General features: G+C 39.6%; 1 protein-coding gene across 1 annotated transcript in view; it reads right to left on the reverse strand.

The window, feature by feature from the left end:
- Positions 1-2350: 2350 nt before the first annotated feature.
- zeb1b (zinc finger E-box binding homeobox 1b) overlaps positions 2351-25746 on the reverse strand; it is a 78349-nt gene continuing 54953 nt past the window's right edge. Inside the window, exons 3-8 of the mRNA XM_063002949.1 lie at positions 16256-16411; positions 14833-15035; positions 13536-13647; positions 11395-13094; positions 8272-8452; positions 2351-4732 (exon numbers count right to left, since the gene is read on the reverse strand). Coding sequence (XP_062859019.1) covers positions 3981-4732; positions 8272-8452; positions 11395-13094; positions 13536-13647; positions 14833-15035; positions 16256-16411 — 3104 coding nt within the window. The 3' untranslated portion in view covers positions 2351-3980. The remainder of the gene's footprint in view (positions 4733-8271; positions 8453-11394; positions 13095-13535; positions 13648-14832; positions 15036-16255; positions 16412-25746) is intronic.

Genomic DNA, 25746 nt, shown 5'->3' on the forward strand with positions numbered 1-25746 from the left:
GCACTGCCAGTTATGCCAATTATTATAAACTCGGTGCTATTGTGCAAGCGGAATATCCCACTGCGCCACCCCAAGAGCTTTTCTGAGTTCAATAGTGGCATCAATAGTGCAAGACTAGAAATGCTAGCAAGTTTGGATTATTTTGAAGAGACTGTTTAAAGAGACTCCGTTATTATGAAATTTTTTTAAATTATCTTTTTATGCATTTTACTCACTTTTTCTCCCAATTTAGCGTAGCCAATCCGCTGCTGGGGACTCTGACGGCATCCAAGGGTGTATATTCGACTGACACACACTCCCTCTGACATGTGCGTAGTCTTACCAATCCCTTCTTATTCACCCGTACTTCAGTGGATCTCTGCATTAGGTCTGCGCTCCTTCACTTTCTGTACAGGCACCCTAACTAAGGTCCTTACACAGCGTTGATAACCCACCCCCTTAGTCCGGACTTTCCCACCCAGCAGACTGGAAGCCAATTTTGTCTGCTGCAGGCACTAGCCAATTGTGCCTGCTACAGGGCGCCCAGCCGACTGGTAGCAGAGCCGAGATTCAAACCCTGGAGCTCAAAATCTCTGTGGTGGTGTGCTGGTGGATTATCCCGCTGTGCCACCTGAGCGCCTGTTTATTATTACATTTGATTGATTACATTTTTTATGTCATAGATAAATAGACATATAATTGAATTAATTGATTATTTACAGTGTATCACAAAAGTGAGTACACCCCTCACATTTCTGCAGATATTTAAGTATATCTTTTCATGGGACAACACTGACAAAATGACACTTTGACACAATGAAAAGTAGTCTGTGTGCAGCTTATATAACAGTGTAAATTTATTCTTCCCTCAAAATAACTCAATATACAGCTATTAATGTCTAAACCACCGGCAACAAAAGTGAGTACACCCCTTAGTGAAAGTTCCTGAAGTGTCAATATTTTGTGTGGCCACCATTATTTCCCAGAACTGCCTTAACTCTCCTGGGCATGGAGTTTACCAGAGCTTCACAGGTTGCCACTGGAATGCTTTTCCACTCCTCCATGACGACATCACGGAGCTGGCGGATATTCGAGACTTTGCGCTCCTCCACCTTCCGCTTGAGGATGCCCCAAAGATGTTCTATTGGGTTTAGATCTGGAGACATGCTTGGCCAGTCCATCACCTTTACCCTCAGCCTCTTCAATAAAGCAGTGGTCGTCTTAGAGGTGTGTTTGGGGTCATTATCATGCTGGAACACTGCCCTCCGACCCAGTTTCCGGAGGGAGGGGATCATGCTCTGCTTCAGTATTTCACAGTACATATTGGAGTTCATGTGTCCCTCAATGAAATGTAGCTCCCCAACACCTGCTGCACTCATGCAGCCCCAGACCATGGCATTCCCACCACCATGCTTGACTGTAGGCATGACACACTTATCTTTGTACTCCTCACCTGATTGCCGCCACACATGCTTGAGAACATCTGAACCAAACAAATTAATATTGGTCTCATCAGACCATAGGACATGGTTCCAGTAATCCATGTCCTTTGTTGACATGTCTTCAGCAAACTGTTTGCGGGCTTTCTTTTGTAGAGACTTCAGAAGAGGCTTCCTTCTGGGGTGACAGCCATGCAGACCAATTTGATGTAGTGTGCGGCGTATGGTCTGAGCACTGATAGGCTGACCCCCCACCTTTTCAATCTCTGCAGCAATGCTGACAGCACTCCTGCGCCTATCTTTCAAAGACAGCAGTTGGATGTGACGCTGAGCACGTGCACTCAGCTTCTTTGGACGACCAACGCGAGGTCTGTTCTGAGTGGACCCTGCTCTTTTAAAACGCTGGATGATCTTGGCCACTGTGCTGCAGCTCAGTTTCAGGGTGTTGGCAATCTTCTTGTAGCCTTGGCCATCTTCATGTAGCGCAACAATTCGTCTTTTAAGATCCTCAGAGAGTTCTTTGCCATGAGGTGCCATGTTGGAACTTTCAGTGACCAGTATGAGAGAGTGTGAGAGCTGTACTACTAAATTGAACACACCTGCCCCCTATGCACACCCGAGACCTAGTAACACTAGCGAGTCACATGACATTTTGGAGGGAAAATTACAAGCAGTGCTCAATTTGGACATTTAGGGGTGTAGTCTCTTAGGGGTGTACTCACTTTTGTTGCCGGTGGTTTAGACATTAATGGCTGTATATTGAGTTATTTTGAGGGAAGAATAAATTTACACTGTTATATAAGCTGCACACAGACTACTTTTCATTGTGTCAAAGTGTCATTTTGTCAGTGTTGTCCCATGAAAAGATATACTTAAATATCTGCAGAAATGTGAGGGGTGTACTCACTTTTGTGATACACTGTAAGTGTGTGCGTTAGTATTTTAAACTCTATTAACAGTAAACAACCATATTGTTTTGTTTTGGTTAGTTTAGTGTTCATTAACATCTACCACCTGGGACAGTGAGAGTTATCATGTGTGACACAGGAAGCCAACCACTGCCTCTTTACTAACTTCGGCACATGCAACATCTATACCCAGTGGGCATTAACTGCACTATCCATACACATGAACAGATTTCTAGGATTGGAATAACTCTAAAAGATATGGGAGAGGTGTTTTTGAATTCTCGGTCCAAGATGGTTATGGCATTATGTGCATTTAAACTTAACATTCATGAAACATTTTAGCTGAGATCTCTTTAACATCCACTTAAAAAAAATAAAGCTCAATCGAGACAGTTAGTACTTTGAACATTATTTGAGAGCCTTTATTATGCTTGTACAGAAGCCATAAATGTGTTAGCTTACTGTGAGCATGCATTTTGCTGACCTCACCTAATCACTGTAGAAGGCTGGAAAATTCCAATTCTGAATTGTCATGAACGCAGCATTTTTCTCTTGAGTTGTGGCTCTAAGCTTGGTGATTGATGGACTACTTGTACACTGCATACCAGTAGTCGCATGCACTACACGTAGTATGTCATATGTGAGAAATATACTGTGGTGCAATACACCATGGTGTGAGTATTAGGTAGTTAAATGCATTATGGAATCAGTAGTTCATTACCGTGGTAAATTTATTTGTGTATACAGTTTCTAGCCAGAAGAGATTGGAGCAAATCTCCAAGGATGAAATCTGGATGTCACTATTATTAGTCTGAAAATGAAAGGACTGAGTTGCATTCTGGGATAGTGTATGCCTTGTGGTTAGCTCCGGTTGCATACTGTGTACTAGATACTGCTCTTGGACAGGGTTTTCACGAGTACTTTGCATAGAATGCCATCACAAGCACAGCTCTTTATTCAGACTGAAAATACTGATGGCCACCCTGCCACCACTCAAATTCAAAATCTGATTCTGATATTTAAGGCTCACAGACTGATTCATTATAATACTGGACGTTTGGGCTGGCACAGGCCGGCGTGGCACCAGGATTATAACTCGATAAAGTATTAATACTGAAAGGTAAACATTAAACGAGAACGAGGCAAGGCCGACAGAGGTGTTTCATCAGTAAACTGGGAGCATGGTAGTGCACAGGATTTCCTTCATATGACATAAAATACTGAGTTTTGTTCATTGGCAATAAAAACGTATAGAAATCTCTCCCAACTGTACAGCTTTTAAGGTTTAAACAAGAGTGATAAAAAATTAGTAACACTGATAGAAAGAAACACAGGGTGTTTTAGTAATAAAACGCTTTAGCTAAAACGTGTCTAGCTTTCAGTCTGTATACGTCTCAAATTGTTTTGTTAAACTTGTATTTATACAAACCACTGGAAATTGTCCTTATGTGGAAAAAGCACTATTTTTTTTAAATCAGGCACACAAGGGGTTTATACACAGTAGTGGGATATAATGTAACATCAGAGCTACTGCTCTCTCTTCCTTCTCTTCATTCATGCACAGTTTGTAGTTTGGAAGAGCGCCACATTTCAGTCTTTGTTCCTTCAAATATTTTTGTAAAACTAAGTAGCAAGAATAATGAAAAAAAGCCCTTCATTTGACGTCTCCATTTTTACTGCTAGGTTTTCCTTCACTTACACAGTTCTCCTTCACATTTTCAGCTTCACTCCTCTCTCCTCCATCCTCTGCTTGTTCCTGTTCGATGTTTTCCTGCGTGTCTGTTTCCTTCATGCTTTCTGTTTGTTCTTCCTCTGTTTTGTTCTCTTCTTCCTCACTGTCCTGCATCACTACAACCTTCACCATCTCTCCATCTTCCTCTTCATTTTCCCCCAGCAACTTCTGCTCCTCCTCTGTGCCCTCCTCCGTATGTTCTCCGTTCTCTCTAACGGCTTCCTCAGCTCCAGTGTCCATATCCTCCGTTGCCTCCTGCTCTTCATCCTCCTCGTCCCTCCCGCCTTCCTCACCTATCCTCACCACCTGTATCTCCTCCTCGTCTATCATGCTCCCTGAGCCCATCTCGTCCTCCTCTTCCGCGCTGCTACCTCGCTCGTCGGAGTCCAGTTGAGATGGGGGTGAATCGTCAGTGCTGCCTGGTCGAGGTCGATCCTCGCTGTGGTTCTGCTCCTCCTCGTCCCGCTGTAGCAGGTTCTGCCCGTTCGCCTCCTTCTTGCAGTAGGAGTAGCGGTGGTTCATGTGCTGCGAGTAGGAGCCGGAGTGAGAGAAGCGCTTGCCACACTTGTCACACTGATACGGTTTTTCTCCTGAGTGCAGACGCAAGTGCTCGATCAGGTGGTGCTTATGTTTAAAAGCTTTGCTGCAAATCCCGCACTCATGGGGCCGCTTACCTACAAGACAGAATGAACATGCTTTATTTAAATGATATGTAGTTGCATAGTTGTACATGTTTAAAATAAGTAGTGTAACCACCATCCCTATTTCCCTGCTGATAAACAGTACATGGAACACTTGTACTTGCACAAGGTACTACTTTAGCTTCCAAAATTTCAGGCAACATTGATAAAAAATTTAAAAAGGCCACAAAGAACATTTATGTAATAGTTTTATATAATCAGTTTAACAAAATATTGACTTGATAAACTAGACATAGGCTAAGCAAGTACACTTTTATTTAGATTTCAAAACTGTGTTTCAAAATATAGAATCTATACCATGCTACAAATGATATACATCCATGAGAAACCATGGGCATTAGTATGAAATTAAGCCCCAACATGAAATTTTGGAGTGTGTCAATAGAAATGTGTTACCATTAAGTCAAAAGAGAATTTGTCAGGCCAAACACTAATGTTGGATGAAAAGGCCTCACTTTCTGAAGAGGTACAGAATGCTGGTACAGAATGGAACGTCTCCAAACCATTTCCACAAAGTATGGAAGCATGTCATTTATTTTATTTAATTGTTTTTAATACACTTTTTATCAATGGTTGTGACTGATCACCTACAGGCAACAATCTTGAAGGATGTCCACATAACTTTGGCCATAAGAGGAAGTTTCGTAATGATTTTGGATGACCAACTTGATAGTATTTTATAAATGCCTGCAACATATTTGAAACATTCCACAATAAGCTGGTGAATTGGTAACAGTTGAGGGAATCATGATGGTTGATCCTTCTTTAATACCAAGTCTCAACATAAGATTGCAATGATTTAGGTCTGTCACCATCTACCATAAATAAAATTATAAAAGATTTAGGGAATCTGAAGAAATCTGTCCGTGTAAGGCCAGTAGGGCAAGACCCGAAACCACTGTTAAATGTGTGTGAGCTTTGAGTCCTCAGGCGGCACTGCACGAGAAACTGTCATGCCACTGGGATAAATATAGACACATGGGCTCAGAATTACTTTAAAAATCCTTTTTGTAAAAGGATTTTGTAAAATCCTTTGTCATTTAACACAGTCAGGCACTGCATCAAAAAATGCAACCTGAAACTCTATTACACAAAGGAGAAGCTATACATCGATTCTATGCAGAAATACTGCAGAGTTCTCTGGGCCTGAGCTCATCTCAGACAGACAGTAAGAGAGTACAAATGTGTGCTGTGCTCAGATGAGTCCACATTTCAACTTGTTTTCAGGAAACATGCCTCTGTCTTAACTTTTTGTGGGCATCAAATTTTAAATTTAAGTTTATCTTTACAACATAATGCAATACTTGGTCAGAGAAAGACTGTAAATCTTTAATTCGAACATTTGTCAGTTAGAGCTTCAAGAGAATCAACAAATCACAGATGCTTGCTTTTATTGCATTTTATGAAATATCCCAACTTTTCTGGGAATGAGGTCTGTAAAATACAGTTTTACTTCATTTCATTATGGCCTGCCAGAGGCTAAAATCCTTTATACTAGTGGAGACTCTAGAGGCTTGTTTCTTTTTCCAATATTAATACAAATAGCAATTTTGCCCTGACATTGACAATGACTATACAGTTCTAAAATACCCCACTATGTGCTGTCTTTCTTTTTTTTAAATTGTCAGAGACCTGCTGATTGAGTGAGATCTCTGTACAAGTCAAATAAAAAAGCAATGGCATATTTGTTCCTCGTTTCCTTCTAAACAGCTAGTCTATTGTTCACGAGGGTAAGAATTTTGATATTTTAGCTTGTTCAAAATGTATCTTTCTGTACAGACTAAGACTAGGTCAGCCATACACTGATCAGCCAGAACATTAAAACCACCTCCTTGTTTCTACACACATTGTCCATTTGATTGGCTCCACTGACCATATAGGAGCACTTTGTCATTTTACAATTACTGACTGTAGTCCATCTGTTTCTCTGCATGCTTTGTTAGCCCCCTTTCATGCTGTTCTTCAATGGTCAGGACTCTCCCAGGACCACTACACAGTAGGTATTATTTGGGTGGTGGATCATTCTCAGAACTGCAGTGACACTGACATGGTGGTTGTGTGTTAGTGTGTGTTGTGCTGGTATGAGTGGATCAGACACAGCAGTGCTGCTGGAGTGTTTAAACACCAGTAATTGTAGAATTTCAATGTGCTTCTATATGGTAAGTGGAGCTGATAAAATGGACAGTGAGTGTAGAAACAAGGAGGTGGTTTTAATGTTATGGCTGATCAGGGTATGTCCTAAGCCAGTGGTAGCTTAGCTTTTAAAGTGCTGGAATAGTAATCAGAAGGTTGCTGGTTCGAGCGCCATTGCTGCCAAGTTGCCACTGTTGCGACAACTAGTAAACGACTAACCAAATATTCATTTCTTTGGGAATGTAAAGAAGCTCTTTGGTTTTGATATAAATCAGCCTGACTGGAAAGCATGTACCTCTATTGTTACCTCTTGACATGACATGCTGCTATTTATCACGTCTTTGTGACATCTTTGGTATATGAGCTTCACTAATTGAAGGAAAATGGCTGTTCATAACAAATAAAGGTCTCTGTGGTTCTGCAGCTATATTAAGGACCATGAGGTCTCTGTTTTCTCAGGTGTCCAGATGAAGACATGATGCCAGGAGGTTTAACTGTGTCCAAGGTTTTGGGTCACAAAACTTTGTTATAATCATCTTTAATCAGGTTTAAAGATGGCCGCTAATTGAGAAGACTCCCTGTAGCATTACTTCTGACTTTTGTTTAGTTGTACTTTTTGATTTTATACATAATATTTCAGTATATTAGTAATATTTGGCATTTGTTTCTACCTTTACTGGAGTGATGCTATAAAATTCCCATTACCACAGAAAAATCACAGAGGGATGAAAAATAAGAGCACATTACGCAAGCAGTTTCAATGGCAACATCCACGACCAAGCTAAAAAACTCCTTAGTGACAAATACCTCTATATTACTCTCTCATCCCCAACGTGCTCACATGGAGCTGCAGAGGATTAAACACTACATGTCATTATGTAACCATGGATAATAAAACCAAACAATGAATCAGAACAAGCACACAAGTGTACGAGCACAGTTCCACCAGGGGTGGGAGGTACAGGTTTTATAAACTGTGGCTTTAGAGTGATGTCATTCGGATGTAGGCTGCTGGATTTTGGCTCACAGCATGAATAGAGAGAGATGAACAGCTCCCTGCTTAACTCGAATGTTATGCTGCTCAAAGAGAGAGAAAATTACTAACAGAATTCTGATGTAACATTCTGCTCTCTGCGTTAAAAGGTAATGCTTTTGGCCAGAAAATGACACGGGAAAATAATGTACCCCACCCTGTAGCTGGAACTGAATTTCATCTTATTAAATGTGCAAGAGGTAAAAATTATGTTCCAACTTGACTGTACAGTCCTAATTGGTTGTTTTTTTTTTATTTCAAATTCATTTACACAGCTAAGTGCTATGAAAGTCTATCAATAAATAAAGTGTATTAATAAATCAGAGATAGCATATGACAGACATACCTGTGTGTTCATATTTATGTCGAAGCAGCGAGCTACTCTTCTGGAAGATTTTGTCACATAGGTCACAGGCGTACAAACCATTTTCTGTCTTTTTCATTTTCTTCCTCATCGGCCCGGAGTCTGAGTCGGTCTGCTCCTCCAGAACTAAGGCCATTTCTAAACCTGTCTCGTGGTTCTCCTCCTAAACACACAAAACAGCTCATTCGTAACTGTTTTCATAAAGATATTCTTTCTAATGTCACATGCAGAGGAATACTGAAACATATTTCATACAGTGGGGTCAAAAAGTATTTAGTCAGCCACTGATTGTGCAAGTTCTCCTACTTAGAAAGATGAGAGAGGTCTGTAATTATATCATCATAGGTACTCTTCAACTTTGAGAGACAAAATGAGAAAAAAAAATCCAGGAAATCACATTGTAGGATTTTTAAAGAATTTATTTGTAAATTATGGTGGAAAATAAGTATTTGGTCAATAACAAAAGTTCAACTCAATACTTTGTAACATAACCTTTGTTGGCAATGACAGAGGTCAAACGTTTCCTGTAAGTCTTCACCAGGTTTGCACACACTGTAGCTGGTATTTTGGCCCATTCCTCCATGCAGATCTCCTCTAGAGCAGTGATGTTTTGGGGCTGTCGCTGGGCAACACGGATTCCACAAATTTTCTATGGGGTTGAGGTCTGGAGACTGGCTAGGCCACTCCAGGACCTTGAAATGCTTTTTACGGAGCCACTCCTTCGTTGCCCGAGCGGTGTGTTTGGGATCATTGTCATGCTGGAAGACCCAGCCACGTTCCATCTTCAATGCTCTCACTGATGGAAGGAGGTTTTGGCTTAAAATCTCACGATACATGGCCCCGTTCATTCTTCCCTTAACACGGATCAGTCGTCCTGTCCCCTTTGCAGAAAAACAGCCCCAAAGCATGATGTTTCCACCCCCATGCTTCACAGTAGGTATGGTGTTCTTGGGTTCTTCTTCTTCCTCCAAACACGAGCAGTTGAGTTTTTACCAAAAAGTTCCATTTTGGTTTCATCTGACCACATGATATTCTCCCAATCCTCTTCTGGATCATCCATATGCTCTCTGACAAACTTCAGATGGGTCTGGACATGTACTGGCTTAAGCAGGGGGACACGCCTGGCACTGCAGGATTTGAGTCCCTCCCGGCGTAGTGTGTTACTGATGGTAGCCTTTGTTACTTTGGTCCCAGCTCTCTGCAGGTCATTCATCAGGTCCCTCCGTGTAGTTCTGGGATTTTTGCTCACCGTTCTCATAATCATTTTGACCCCACGGGATGAGATCTTGACCCCAAGGAAGATTATCAATGGTCTTGTATGTCTTCCATTTTCTTACAATTGTTCCCACAGTTGATTTATTCACACCAACCTGCTTGCCTATTGTAGATTCACTCTTCCCAGCCTGGTGCAGGTCTACAATTTTCTTTCTGGTGTCCTTCGACAGCTCTTTGGTCTTGGCCATGGTTGAGTTTGGAGTCTGACTGTTTGAGGCTGTGGACAGGTGTCTTTTATACAGATAACGAGGTCAAACAGGTGCCATTAATACAGGTAACGAGTGGAGGACAGAAGAGCTTCTTAAAGAAGAAGTTACAGGTCTGTGAGAGCCAGAAATCTTGCTTGTTTGTTATTGACCAATACTTATTTTCCACCATAATTTACAAATAAATTCTTAAAAAATCCTACAATGTGATTTCCTGGATTTTTTCACATTTTGTCTCTCATAGTTGAAGTGTACCTATGATGAAAATTACAGACCTCTCTCATCTTTCTAAGTAGGAGAACTTGCACAATCAGTGGCTGACTAAATACTTTTTGGCCCCACTGTATATTTTATATTTTCACAGATAAAATTGCTAAAATTTTAATGCGTGTACACACCACAGTAATCTAAGGCTTATATAAACAATATGGTCGAATGTATGGAAAACCCCTAACTATTGAGGTTAGGTATTTCAGCCAGACCTATTGCTAACAAATGTGTGTAATCAACCCAAAATAATTGATCAACCTTAAGCTTTGTAGCACGGTTTATTAAGTTTGGTGTTGAGAACCTTCAGTAAACTTTACAGAGCCCTAAACTTAACCCCACTACCCTTGGAATAAATTGGAATGTTAATTATGAGCCAGGCCTTTTAATGCGACATCAGTGCCTGACCTGACTAAACAGTCACAAATGAGACTGGGGGCTGTTCAAACATCATGCACATTCAACAATGGTTTCCAGGTTTCCCTACTCAGACTGTGATTTCTCTAGATTCAGGAAATCTTTCCACAATATTATGTACAGTAGATGAAAGATCAAAATTGTTTGCAACAAGGTGTTGAAAAATTGTCTTTTTTGAACTGATTGACAATTCTCTCACAAGGTTTGGCACAAAGTGGTGAGCCAAAAAAGCTAGATAGTATTATAAAAAAAAATCAATAATAACTAATAGTAATAATAATAACTGAAGTTGCAGTATGTATATTTTGGATCAAGCGTATTTCTTAAAAAAAATCTACAAGATCTTCCACAAAGATCTTCAAATTTAAACATATATGCATTCTAAAGATCTAGTCACAATGTAAAAACTCCTGAAATTAACAACATGTAAACATTTTCCCTCAAATGTATTCTTATGATGCTAGATATTTTTTGCAGAGAGATCAGTACTGTTTTATTTGTGAAGAGTAAAGGTGTTGTTTTCTCAGACCAATGATATGCTTGCCTCAATCTGGTGGTTTAAATTTGCATGTCAAAGTAGTATAATCTTATATGTAATATTATATTACAAAAATAATTTTGTCTTGTGCATTGTTAAAGAGTGATGTAATTCATACACTGAAACTTTACACCCTCCACCTCATCCCAAATATCAAGCACAACTCCACATGAATGCTTATGATTTTTAAATGGGACATCCACCAACCCTCTGGTCGGGTGTCTACATACTTTTAACCATGTAATATACATAAAATAGAACTTGCACTTCTATACACTTCTACTTGCTTCTCTATATTAGTATACATTTATTCAAGTCTATTAATGCTGAACATCATTTATACAATGAACTGCTTTAAAGTACACAATATTTCATTTGAACTGCACTGTTCTCAGGTCTTACCTTGATGCCGTTGACTTGCAGTATAGACTTCTGTGGCATGTCACCCCCTGCTGGGCTGGAGGCTGTAGTGGTGTAGGTGTAGGCTAGCTGAGGGATTAGAATGGTGTGTTTAGTGGTGGTAAGGGCACGCAGACACTGTCCATGGCCCTGATCAGCAATAGCCACCAGGGTGGGCAGTTGAGTGGTTACAATGTTCAAGGGATTGACACTTGTTTGGCTGGCATAGTTGGCAGCGCTGGTGCTTGCATTACTCAGCACTTCCTTTTTAGTGCAAGTCAAGTTCAGGGGCTCGTTCTGAGCCGAGTAAACAGATTTTGCATGGGGGCTGGTTGCAATGGCTGTGACTATGGATTTTGGAAGAGACAAATCAAGAGGTCCCTCGCCTTCCTCTGCAGTCTGGGCTGGCACAGGCCCATCTGCAGATAAATTTAGTGGTAAAGGAGATACAGGGCCATACTCTGTTCCGCTTATACCAGCTGTAGTGCCTTCAGCTGGGCTGTGAAGTTCCTTCTGCTCCTTTAGTTCAATTTCTTTGTCCTCCTCTGACATAAGAGTTTTCTCTGAATTCCCATTAATGTCAATCCCATTCGTTTGTTCATTCTTGGGTGTGTCTGGAAGAGTGTCCATAGATATCTGCCCACTCTGCATCTTCTCAAACCACTTCCTGACAACCTCAGTAGGGAGACTAACTGATTCTGAGATCTTAGCCAACTCCTCCTTGGTAGGTTCTGCGTTTAAAGCAAAGTAAGCTTTAAGCAAGGACAGTAGATTCTTCAGCGGAGGTTTGCCTGGACAGAGTCCAATGTCTACATCAGACTTCTCATCCAGGTGTTTCCCATTGACCTCTTGTTCCTCCATGTCACAGTATTTGTTCATTAGGTGATTGTAGAGTGTATCCTTGTCCTGCTGCTTTTCATTATCCACAGTGATGCTAGTTTTGTCTCTGGTTGTCTTGCTTTTAACTGTTAGGTCCTCAGGTAGTTTCTCAACCTTGCAGTTGTCCTGCCCAACAGGCTCTTTCTTTAAGTTCTGCAGGGCTGTCTGAGCCTGCAAGGTGTCCAGACTGTAGTTGATAATGATCTTGGTGGTACCATCCTGGTCTACAATGGGAAGACTTATGGCTTGGATGACTTGCTGTGAAGCCTGAGTAATGGCAACTCTGCCTGGGATTCCCACTGCTGCAGGTTGACCCTTGGCCTGGGCATTTTCCAAAACCTGCCTGATCACATTCCCATCCACTGCCACCTTCAGCATGTTCTGCAGGTCCCCCAGGTTGATGCTGATTGGTGAGACCAGGCCGACAGTTGGGAGGACCACAGCTTGTACTGTTCCCTGGAGGGGAGCTGTTGCTCCACCCTGGAAAACCCCGTTCACTCCTCCTGGGGCAGTTGGGGCCACTACCACAGGCTTGTACTCATAGTCCAATGGCTCAGACTTAATCTGTGTTATGGGAATCTGCTCCTGCAAGGGCTTACTATGGTCCAGTTTGTCCCGGGGCTGAGTCCGGGCAGTGGCAGGAGAGGAGGGCAGGGATGGTGAGGGACACTGGGGCGTTTTAGTGCCCCCTGTGGTTGGGGAGGGTCGTGTGCGGCTGTTGACGGAAATGAGGCCGATGCATTTCTTGCTGCTGATGTGGGAGCTGTAGGAACCAGAGTGCGAGAAGCGTTTCTTACAGTTGGAGCACTCATATGGTTTCTCTCCTGCATAATATACACAAAGAATGGTTTACGTATAAAATCATCTGATATAGTTTAACAGAAATGTAAACATCTAACAACACTACAATTCAGTTAATACAAGGATAGGTCTGTTTTTTTCTCCCCTCAGGACAAATGTAATCCTTTAGGAAAATAAAACAAGATTTATAAAATAATTTTATTGGTTATTATACACACTACATTTAAAGAAAAGCAAATAAAGTAGACAGTCCAAACAGGCCAGATGTTCCAAATGCAACTGACTGCTGCACAATTATCGTCCATTTACTGCATAATTAAAAGCCAGAATAAAAACAAGTATTTCCTATTTCAACGGTGCTGCCAGAAACTACTAACACAAAGCACATCGAGGGTGAACTTCCTTACTAGCAAACACAAAAACACACACAGGTGTACGACACTAGAAAAGTGGAGTATACTCACCACTGTGGATTCGCAGGTGTTCCTTCAGATGGTGTTTGTACTTGAAGGCTTTGCCACATTCAGTGCACTTAAACTTACGGTTTCCTCCACCCCCTGCTTGGGTTACATGCCGCTAGACAGAGAGAGAGAAAGAAAATATGCTTTACTCTGCTGAACCATTTTAAATAAGTGAAAATGTTAAAGGTGATATTTTGAAAAGATGGTTCTGTGTAAAGCTGTCGTCCATGTAAATGGTCAAGCATTTACAGCTTAAGCTTTCCTCCACACACCTACTCATTTTCAGTGCACTTCAGTTGAAATCTGTTAACCTGGGTAGGCAGTTTTAGTTTTTTTGTGCAGTATAGACGTGCGTCCAAAAAAGTCCAAATAGCAGTGAGTTCCATAATGCTAGAATTAAACACTTTAACAAACATGGCAGACCAAACAGTCTTCTGACAAAGGTGTATATTTTTGAAAAGTCAATGAATTGCTTGTTTTGTAGACTGCTATTTTTATTTGTTGTATTTTTGTGTCAGTTTCCAGACATAACAATTGTTGGTGTTGGGGATTTTTTCCCTCAAGTAAAAATAACCTCACTGTGTATATAGTTAATAACAGAGTCAGTTTTCCAGTGACCAAGAAGCACACATCTTACCTAAGATACAATGTTAATGGTAGTGCTTCAGTTTTTATTAGCTTCAGATACATCTAACAACTGCACAGATGTAATCCTCCATGCCTCCATTGATTCCAGGTGTTTTTTATATTTTAGCTCAAAGTGTAGTTTTTTGCATATTGATTCAATTGATTTGTTTTTATCTCTTTCAATGTTTTGATTATGTCTAATTGAATGAAATGAGGCTATAATAATGTGTTAGGTATTTACAAGTATGGGCATCATGAACTGAAACGCAATAGCTGAGAAGCTCAGCAAAGGAGGCTTTGGCTTAGCTCAGCATAGAAGGATTAGCTTTGAGGCTACAAAGGCTGTCATTTATTCAAAAGCAGAAGTTTAAAAGATGACAAAGAATAAATAATTAAACTATTTTCCAAATTCTTCCAAAAAAGGTGGACAGGAAACGCCTAGATGAAAACCTATTAATTTGTAATTAATTAATTAATTTTAATTTAATTAAACAGTTTGGCTGAAAGCAAGCAAATCCCATATGTAAAGAAAGGATTTGTTAAAACTAATTTACACATACATTTTACAATCCTACAAAATCCTTTAAACTCTTATTAATGTGTAAATTTAAAAATAATATATTGTATGTATTGGATCTAATCTAACTGCAGCTTTCAGTAAAAAGTGTAGTACCTGGTCTCTGCCTGCTTTGTGTGCGCTCATGTGTCGGTCGAGCTGTGTACGATGAGTAAAGGTGTAGCTGCACAGTGAGCAGCTAAAGTTATCCTCACTCTTCTCGTGTCGGTATTTGATGTGTTCTTTTAGAGATGTGTAGCGCTTATAGCCACGAGAGCAGTATGGACAGGCGAGGAGCTGAGAGAATGCATCTGGTGTTCCTGTGTAAAAGAGTAAGGGGCGGGAGAAGGTACAGGGAGGGAAGCAATGGGAGGAAGCAAAAGGTGTAAGTACAAGGACACAGATATGCATACAAGGACAAATGCTTGTTTGTATTTGAGTCTGTCTCTCACAAAATAATCTTATGTGTTCTCTTATGTTTTCTTTAAATGCAAGGAAATGCAGATGAACGTGGATAAGAAATAAAAATCCATATCACTGAGATATCACTGCCAACACATAATAACACATAGCTAGAAAGTACAAGTATCCCTGTAAAAGGCTTTTTTAAAACAGGATCTTTTATTGTACATTGATTTGATGTGTAAAATAACAGGATTCTATTACTGGGATCTCATTGTACTTTGAACTCTGGACATGGCTCATTGTACACTGGTTACATGAGCTTCTTATTAATATCACTTGGTCAATAAAGCTGGAATTTGTATAACACAAAACTATCTGTTACTCCTGTGTGGTTTTATATAAGGCTAATCAATATGACAAAATAAATCTAGAGCCATGTACATCAGTTCATTACACAGCACAGCATACAGTACTTAGTCACCTATATGGACAATACAGCTGACTTTCTCCCAGCATGTAAAAAGGAGGGGAGGTGAGGGGTAACCAACGTGGCCGTCCAGAGAAAATGGACACAGAAACTGTAGGCAATGATAAAGCCAGGGTCCTTGAAGCTGTGTGTCACCAACACTACAAGCTGAGCAATAGTGTTATCCCAATATGACAACATAATATGTATTCATATGTATTTATAACACCATGGTACATATTCTGAGAATGCCAAGAACAATATCACACAGAGTATTATTATTATAAAATATTTTATTCAATTATTTTAACCTCACTTTCCACATGCACCTGACTAACATTTCTGTTTAAGCTAGCTCTCTGTGAGCTTCACACAGGTGACATATTACCTGTTAACAGGTAATGTATTAAACATCTGTCCTCAGGTGAATCGTTCCCACACACAGACATGAGAAAGTTGCTCAGGTATGAGATTTGCTCAGGTGCTGCACTTTCCCTCTGTCCAAACAGGTGAGGTGGAAATTTCCACGTCATTAAAGCCAGGCAGTGTTCAGAGCTGTGTACCTATGTGTGAACTTTGTGCTTCATCGTGACCAAGAATTTAAAATAGACTGTGAGTTTATGTGTCGTGACCTGCTGTCTACACAGCTGAGTGCGGGTGTTGGTGTACCGTTTTCATCATGGCCACTTGTTTCTGGTGTGCCCTGACGTGCTTCATCTTCCGGTGCTTCTGGAAAGATGACAGCTGTGTCTTCCTGCTGGAGCATTTCCTCAACCAGAGCATCTCTACTCCTCTCATCCTCCTCTGATACACACTCCTCTTTTACTGTAACACACATGCACATTAGAATGACTAATAATGCAATAATACTCCCTACAATAAAAATTCTAATTAAAACAAACAGCAATGGTTCGCAAACCATTTAGATCTGTATTTAATGTAAAACAGAACAGACAAGATATTTGTTGTTTTTGTAATGTGGTGGCAGTTGTTCATGTCCCTCTGTGCGACCTATTTTGGCCAGCAAATAGAGCACGGAGGCGCAGTAGCATGTAATCTATCCATCTTTCTTGACAGACAATCATCTGTGCCTCATGAGCATTAATTCGCTCCAGGTGGAAGTTTTCCTATATTTCATGGCTTCTCCCTATACTTCACCCTTGCTTTTCTCTAAAGCCATAATGCTGAAATGCTCAGTCTGGTCTTCTGCTAATGTGGGATGTCAGCATTTTTTTGGTTTCTTGGAACATCCCTCAGTCTTGTAGCATTTTGGGTCATGCGATGGACCTGCACTGGAAGAGCAAATTTCCCCAGTGGCCAGTGTGTTTCCTTGTCCGGAACACACCCACCTGTAAAACCACTTCATGCGTGGGAGGCGGCAGTTGGTAGGGTAGGGGTTCTGCTCATGCATAGCCGAGCTGAAAGGTTCTGACAGTTTCCTATCTGTTCTGTTTCTGAGAGCTGGTTTGTCACAGAAAGGCAGAGCAGCCTCTTATATTGTAACATGTAGCCACAACTTAGTAAAGTAAGGTAATGGCAAGGTTCTGCAATGGATTGGCATCCTGTCCTGAGCATTCATTCCTTGTGTCCAGTGGTTCCTTGGTAAACCCGGTCCTGCAGTGACCTTTACCAGGATAAAGTAGTGGATAAAAATGAATTTCTTTGCTCTCCCTTTATAAAATTATTTTTATTTTTTATTATTTTATTTTTATTATACCAGTCATGTCCAATTGGAGCATAACTCTCTCTCATGGCTGCCACCACCCCCACCCCTGATGTGGTTGTCACACATCCCCTTCAACACACTAAAAGCTGCCGACTGCTTTCTTTTTATCTGCTGGCATGGGGGTGTAGTATTGCATACACTGCCATCCATGATCAGCTGCCCCGTGCAGACACCTTGACCAGACGGCAGACGTCATAATTGCAGCAGCGATAAGAACCCAGACTCCCCCCCCCACACACACACAGAAACTCAGCCAGTCGTGTGTCTGTGTAGGGACCTATGACTCTTTTTAACACTATAAGGTCCAATGTTAGGTTTCCAACCACACTGCTCCATTCTCCAGTTCATTTGGTGGCAGTAATGCACCAAACCCAGTTTGCCAATCCACAAGAAGAAAAAAAAGCCATGTGTTAAATCTGAGTACAAACTGCACTCAGCAAAAACATTATATCCATGAACGATTGGTATTCAACTAAATCTCTTTAGGGTAATTCAGTCTCCAGGCCTGATAATCAAGTGTCCTTCCACATTGAAAAGAAGCTTTCACTGATAAAGTCACTGCATAAAAATGTAACTGATTCATGTTCAACATCATCACTCTTTCCAGCAGCAGTCTCCAGCTCATGTAAGTACTGTTGCTTAAGCCTAGTTTAAATCACAAAATGTATATACTTTCAGTGCAAACATGCATGGCAAAAGTCAGTCAAGCACAGCTGAATTTTTCTCAGCTTTATCACACCCATCAAACCTAGTAAATATTTTAGTTCAAGTTGTGTGCTCACACTGGAAAATGTAACAATATGTAGGGCAGGGTTTCTTAACATCAGCATGGAGGCCCTGCCCTGCAAAGTTTCCATTTTTCTGCTCCCAGCACACCTAATCCAGCACATAGAGGGCTTGATAATTAGCTCATGAGCTAAATTAGGTGTGTTGGGAGCAGAAAGAAACAGGGCAGTGGGCCTCCAGGATGGATGTTAAGTAATCCTGTGCTACATCTTGAATTTCCCAGTGTGAGCTCACAATTTGAAATACAACAGAGGGAAACAACATTCCTCTTCGGGAAAACTTGAAACTCAGCAGTGCTGCGGGGCTTCAGGACTGGAGCTTAGAATTACTTACAGTTGAGGTAAAAAATATTCAACCCTAAAAGGAAACACAGATTTATGACTAAACTGATCTGCAGAGCTAGATTTTGCTTTAAATTCAATTCAGTATTGATCAGATGAATAATAAAGCAAAATAACTGAATGTTATAATATGTGTTATACTGCCATGTAACAATTACTCAACCCTTACAAAATACTACTGATCTTAAAACCTCCTGCTAGTCTGTATGGCCCTTCATTTGCTTCAGCTTTTTACAAGACCCTATACATTCCTAAAGACACCATTGGGAGTATTGTACAGAAGTTCCAAACTTATGGTGCAACAGCAAGCCTGCCTGGCAGCGAGAGCCCAAAGTTTGATAGACCTTAGCAATCTCTTCAGTCTTCAGTACAACAAAGAAAGTGTTACTGCAATAGACTTATGGAATGATCTGATAAAGGCTGGGAAAAATGTGTCATTGGCAACCATAAGAAGATCACTTAACAACCACAGACTTCATAGTTGTACTCAATGACGTACACCATTCTCGACCAAAAAGCACAGAAAGGTGAAACTCGCCAAGAAATAACTAGGATTATTAACTTAGCAAACTGTGCTGGACCCTGGCCCTATTCTTTATCTCACACTTTATTAAAAGTATGTCCCATAAGTACAATATAAAGCATGGTTTGTTTAGAAAGTTCTTAAGATTAATGTGCATGGATGCTTAACCTAACATTAATATTTGCTCATTTATTTGTTTTGCATTAGATACTACATTTTTAAAAGGCTGTGTTTTTGGCTGACCCCTATTAACGCTGTAAATATACAATCAAAACAGCCCTAAAGCAGGGCGGCATCATGTGTTTTACAATGGCATATGTTTGCTTATGCTTTATTACTTTGAGGATGTCTGTATAAATGCAGTATTTATACTGGCCGATATTCAATGCTGTAATAACTCATTCAGATAGGACATTAAAAATATATTTGGGCATTCTTAATAGAAGAAGAACCTTTATTCTTATTATGCTTGCGTACAACAAAATTTAGTGTGACTCTCTAAAAAAGATAAAAGAATTAAAAGAAGTATTTACATGACATTTGGATATTTACAAAGGATGATCCAGTACAGCTGAAGAATGGATTGCAGAAATAGTGTATAATAATAGTAATAGTGTATTATCCAACAATAGGCACTGATTGTAAAACCAAGCTAAAAGTTCTACAAGTGGTACATCAGACGACCACAAAAAAGATCATACATGTTGTCATTTCCATTTTAATAATGTTTGTATTTGGTTGATAATAGAAATACTGTATACACTATGCAGGTACCTTACTACAAACATATGCATGCAGGATTATTAATTGGTCTCCACTGTAATAGCTTATATTGGGATGTATCATGTGTGTATGTGTGTGCATAAGGTATAAGTGTTCCTGTAAAATGACTTATAGGTTGTACTTAAAGGTAGTGGTTTGACATTGGAGGTGTGGAAAGAGGTAATAGCCTAAGCCATAAATTATTTTACTATAAGTGTTTTCATTTAGCTCCTTAAACACTGAGCGAAAATGAAAATGAGCGAAAATGATTTTTTTCAATAGATGTAGGTCCATATAATTAATTCTGTAGGGCAAGGATAATATACAAGTCAGTGTGATTAGGGTTCCAGTCTAGCCCCACACAAGTTTACTTGATCACATAACAAGTCCTCGTTCCTTAACTAGAACAACCAACCGAAAGCTTGCTATCAATGATGTATACACTAGCTGCAGAATGTCACACAGAGCAATATTCATTATACAAAATCTAACATAATCTAATAATCTGAGTGACATTACCAGAAGCCAGTGCATTCTATAGTAAAAGGAAATGAATAAGCGCATGTAATCTTCCGACACACATAATTACAAGATCATAATTACAAAATCAAAGTCACGAAGGCAGATGACATTTAGTCCAATTACAAAACAAACAAAACAAATTAGTCCTGAATAGCTAACTCAATCTCTTCATTTCCCAATATCCCTTAATGCACAAACTGTGCTCAACCTCCTGTAAAATGAAGCACTTAATTGGGGCGGCATGTTCAACTTCTTTATCGCTCACTAACGAGGGAAAATAAAGAAATGAAGGCTTTGGGAAAAAGCAAGCCCTGAGGCAACACGCCATATCTCTGCCTGAGCTCTGCACTCTCTCATGCATGTACACACACAAAATGAGTCCGCCATGTCAGCAATTACAACTAATGGCATTCACTTGCAACTGAAAACAACATTTCGAACACCTGAGGACTATTGTGCATTCGTGTGTCAGAACAATTTAGAAAGACGTAGGTATGTGGGTGGGGGGTAAAGCTAATGAACACATCTCTCTCTCCCTCTCACTCTCTCTCGACATCATGTAAGAAAGGTAATAAAGAGTGGTGTTGTGCATTTGTACAACATTGAATTCACCAGACAGGGAAAAAAAGAAACACTAGTGTCACAGATTTCTCTTGTAAGAGGCTAAAAAAGAACAAAATACTGTCATTTTATATAATCCCGTTCCATATCTGACTCTTTAATGTAATTACTTGTTTCACTACTTGAATGGGTTGAATAGTTTTTAGTTTCCAACCAAAAGTTGTAAAGAGAAACTGCCCTGCATTTTTAATTTGTTGTAAACAACTCTTCACCTTGGCACAGAAGATAGAATTCCTGGGATTTAAACCACACCTCTTATCACTGTCTGTAAACTGTTTAAATAATATTAAGAGGAGAGTATGAACATGCCTCACCTTTTAATGTCTTGATATGGTCATTACAACAGTCTAATCAATTGACCATGTGGAGTACAAAACAAAAACCATAATGCATTTGTCATCATTTAACACATTCTCAAGTAATTTTAATACATTTCTGCATTGTCTTGTGGCAAACAAATGTAATGCTCTCCTCAGTAGATCAACCAGAACAATACTAAAAGTTGACTGGAGGTAAACTTTTACTGACTAAAATAGTAGACAGTGGACAAATGCATTAATATTAAATCAAATTTTCATAAAAAAATTACATTTATGTCTTGTTACAGGGATTTATGGTTACACATAATTTAGGCTTTGATTTTAACTAGACAAAAATTTTTGTATAGTCTGTTATAGTTATTTTTGTATAGATATTATATAGTTATATTGCCTATAATATTCCTTAAGTTTCATGGTATTGGTACTTGGTATTAGAGTTTAATGAAAGAATATGTTGGCTTACTGTAAATATTTTGGTTAAACTGCATTCAGATTAAACTACACTTGGATAGTTTAATTTACTGTGAGCATCTTTGTTTTTCATAGTAGATTACTACCAATTTGCCAGTTTGGTGCATAGCAGGTAAACAAATTACATTAAAACATTAAATGGTTAATGGATCTACCATAACATTAAAAGCTCAAGGGCTTAAATCTTAAATAATGTAATATATTTGACACAGACACATGCAAGCAATTATTAGTTCTCTGTTGTTGGACTTTGCTCTCAAACGCAAACTGTAACACCACAATTGCTATGTCTTTACTGTTTAGATCACACTTCAGCAACAGTTTAAAAAAAGACAGATGAATGCACCTTTTTATAAAGCGAGGTAGGGTAGAGGAAGCATAACAAATGTTTGCATACGTTCTGGGCCTCAATATCCCTGTGTAGCTCCTACATTCCCACAAATTCCCTAAACTACCTAATCCCATTTATTTAACAACAGGACCTACAATATCCAGACCCATTTAGATGCCACTAAGAGCCAAATCTCATGCCAGAGCCAGAAAATGAAACCCTGGCCAGCCTTGAACAAAATAAAAAACAAGGACAGAGCTTACAGCTTGTGGCTGGTGTAATGTGGTTTGAAGGCTGCAGAAGCATACACATGTACTTCGTCCCCTGCTGTAAGATGTAAGGTAGAGGATCAAATAAAGGTTACAAGGTCGTGATCTTATGCAAGAATGTGAGTATGATTTAGCAGACTACCTAAGTGTGAAGTCCTACACTGATCACAAAGTAAGCTGGAAGTTTTTAGCACTACATGTTTAGAACCAGTGGAGGAGTTTTGATATTTTGAAAGTGATTTTTTTTTTTGCTTTGATAGAACGGGGTTGTCAGGTAAAACGTGACCACACAGGATACAATTAAAGATAGTTCTGACAGGACTTGAACATTCACAATGAAAAACAACAGTAAAAACATCATACAGCCCAAATATAGCCCAAATTATGGACAAACAGTTGCAGACATTTACTGCTTCAAAGTTGGCACTATGTAAGCCAACTACAATGTCTTCCTGGTACCTGCCAAACTCATATTTGTTCACTAGAGAAGGTATCTCCATGACATTTAGATACTAGTAAAAGCCAAAACTGATGGCAGAGATAAAAAAAGAAAAAAGGAAAACAAGGATAGAGCTTACAGCTTGTGGTTGGGTGTAAGCATATATGCACAATTACCATTCTACAATCCCTGTCTACAATTACCATTATTCATTCATAGTTTGTCAAAATTTTGTTTCTATAATTTCATTTGACTGTGATCACACAATCTGTGACAGATATTTATGTATATGTTACATACATGTAGTTGTTACATTAGTTCACATTTTTGACCTACATTTACTCTGAAAGGTAAACAGCAAAATAAGTTGTCTCACTGACCTGAAGATTTTGCAGTAAGTGTTTACAATTATAGAATTGGATAATGGCTTTAAATTATTCCATCACTAGGTTTACATACACTTCAGATATTTGATGATGGCTATAAACAAGTCAGTCAGTATTTAAGATTTCTTTCAGTGGCATCTCTACAACTGGTTATTATTTTATGAAAATGTAGAATTTTTGTTAATTAATAATAAACAATTGTGTTCTAATATATCACGCTGTATTTGTCATACTTGTCATATGGTTGATAGCACATTTGGTTAAAACTCTACTTGTAAGTTGCTGCAGTGTATTCTATACATAATTTAGACCTGCCCTACATGTATATTTTATTACTTTTTTGTTTCCCCTATATTTGTATTCATTCTTGTGTTTTGAGAAAACAAGGTCAAAATACTGATGACTTTATTTGATTAATTGCATTTCAATAATGCCTTCAGTTGAGTAGGATGGGGACATTTGTGTGGTGCAATGGTCAAACATGCTAGCAGAAATTCCAATTTTATTTCCGTTACAATCAGGCCAGGTGGCTACGCCGGCAATGATTGGCTGGTCCAAAGGGTGGGAGTGCTGAAGGGGATCCCTCATAACTGCTGCAATTACGACCCCTGCTGGCTGTTTGATGATGTCTGCACATCATGGGGAACAGACGGGGAACAACCGACTTGGTTGCGGTCCTCCTCGGTCAGAATCTCGATCAGCCGCGGTAGAGGAAGCAAAATGCAATCAGGTAATTGGATACAACTAGATTGGGAGGAAAATTGGGAAAAAATACAAAAAAAGAGTAGGACAGGGGTTAAGTACTTGATTGTCTATGAATGAGGGGGGCGGATAGCCAAAGCACTGCAGTAGATTGGCGCCCTGTCTGGGGTGAAACCAGACCCACAAAAATGACATTTTTTTAAACAAATGAAGCAGTTGCAGACATTTACTGCTTCACAGTTGGTACAATGTCGGCCAACTACAGTGTCTTCCTGGTACCTGTCAAACCCATATTTGTCCATCAGAGAAGGTGTCTCCATGACTACACAGTCTAATGGCAACACTTTAGCTAATATCTGGCACTGTGCATCGTGATTTTAGGCTTGTGCTCTTCTACTGACATTGCATTCAGTTTGAAGCAGTACGAAACAGTGTAGGAGTGCTCTAGCTAAGAACAACTATTTTTCTTTTATCCTACTCATTTGCACCTCACAAAAATAGCGCAATGAATAATCCTGAGAATAGAGAATACTTGTCTATGGAAACTGCATGATTATGTGTTAGATCTTGTGCATTTTTAATATGTGTTCCTAAAAACAAACCCACTAACTTTATCTACATAGTAGTTTATGAACTAGAAAAGGTTTGTGCAGTCACTGTAATAGCTGGGCTGCTTCTTTATGAATGGGAGTGGTGCGTTTTTATCCCAGAGAAAATGAGGGCTGACAGAAGGCAACTGGGCAGTGATTGCTTTTAATCATGAAGATTGAGAGGGGGCAAGGGAGCGAGTGAGTCTCTATTGTAAAAAATCAGGAGGATCAAGTGGAGGTGGACTGGAAAAAAAGACTGTAAAACAAACAGACCGCAGACAGTCAGTCTGTCTGCCTCTGCTCAAGGTAGTGCTGAGTTGGGAAAGTAAAAGACAAAAAAGGTGGATGGAGAGCTAAAAAGCACTTGGAGTATGAGTGGGAGAGTGAAATTTGAGACAAACAAAAGGGTTGAGTTCATGTAGACCTGATATTGCTTGCAAAGGATATGTGGTATAGTCTGGACGGCTGTGAATAACAGGGAAAGAAGACAGAGCAGTGTGTAGCTCTCAGACTGGAAGCTAAGCAACTCAATACTCAGCAGGCCTATTTAGTAAAATACTAAGCCTGCTGCCTTAATTTATTATCATTTTCACATGGATTGGCTTATTTATTTATTTATTAGGATTTAAACGTCATGTTTTACACGCTTTGGTTACATTCATGACAAGAATGTAGGATAGGTTATTACTGGTTACACAAGATTCATTGGTTCAAGTCTTTAATGTCAAGCAGTCATGGACAATTTTTTTATCTCCAATTCCCCTCACTTGCATGTCTTTGGAAACCCACACAGACATGGGAAGAACATGCAAACTCCACACAGAAAGGACCCGGACCGCTCCACCTGGGAATCAAACCCACTAAGCCACCTAAAACATTGCCTGAAACAAGTCTGTCAGGTGTTGATGTGTGCATGATTTCCAAAATATTAAAAAAAGCTGGATTTCTGAACTTCTCTTAATCTTAATCTGTTCAAGATCTGTTTTTCCACTCTGGGTAGGCTTCAGACCCATTGCAATGCAGAGGGTAGAGAAGATTAACAGTTCACAGCAATGCAAAAATCCAATACTGAGTATAAGGATCTGTCCAATATTGACCTATAATGCTGTATTTTTGACAATTTGACATATCAGATGCATGTATTTTTATTTGCTAACAGATTCCCCTTAGTAACTGCTCTTCAACCATTACATGACAACTATCAGACACTCTCTCTACATGAACTGCTATTCGTGTTAGATCAGTCACAACCTTAAATGGCTTGTGTCAGTTTAGTCATTAGCAGACGAATTATGTTCTCTTGGACTCCTGGTTGCACACAATATCCAAATAATAGTATACAAAAAGAATATGCACCACTATATTTCATTT

The sequence above is a fragment of the Trichomycterus rosablanca genome, chromosome 10 (assembly GCF_030014385.1).
Source record: "Trichomycterus rosablanca isolate fTriRos1 chromosome 10, fTriRos1.hap1, whole genome shotgun sequence".
NCBI classification, from domain to species: domain Eukaryota; kingdom Metazoa; phylum Chordata; class Actinopteri; order Siluriformes; family Trichomycteridae; genus Trichomycterus; species Trichomycterus rosablanca.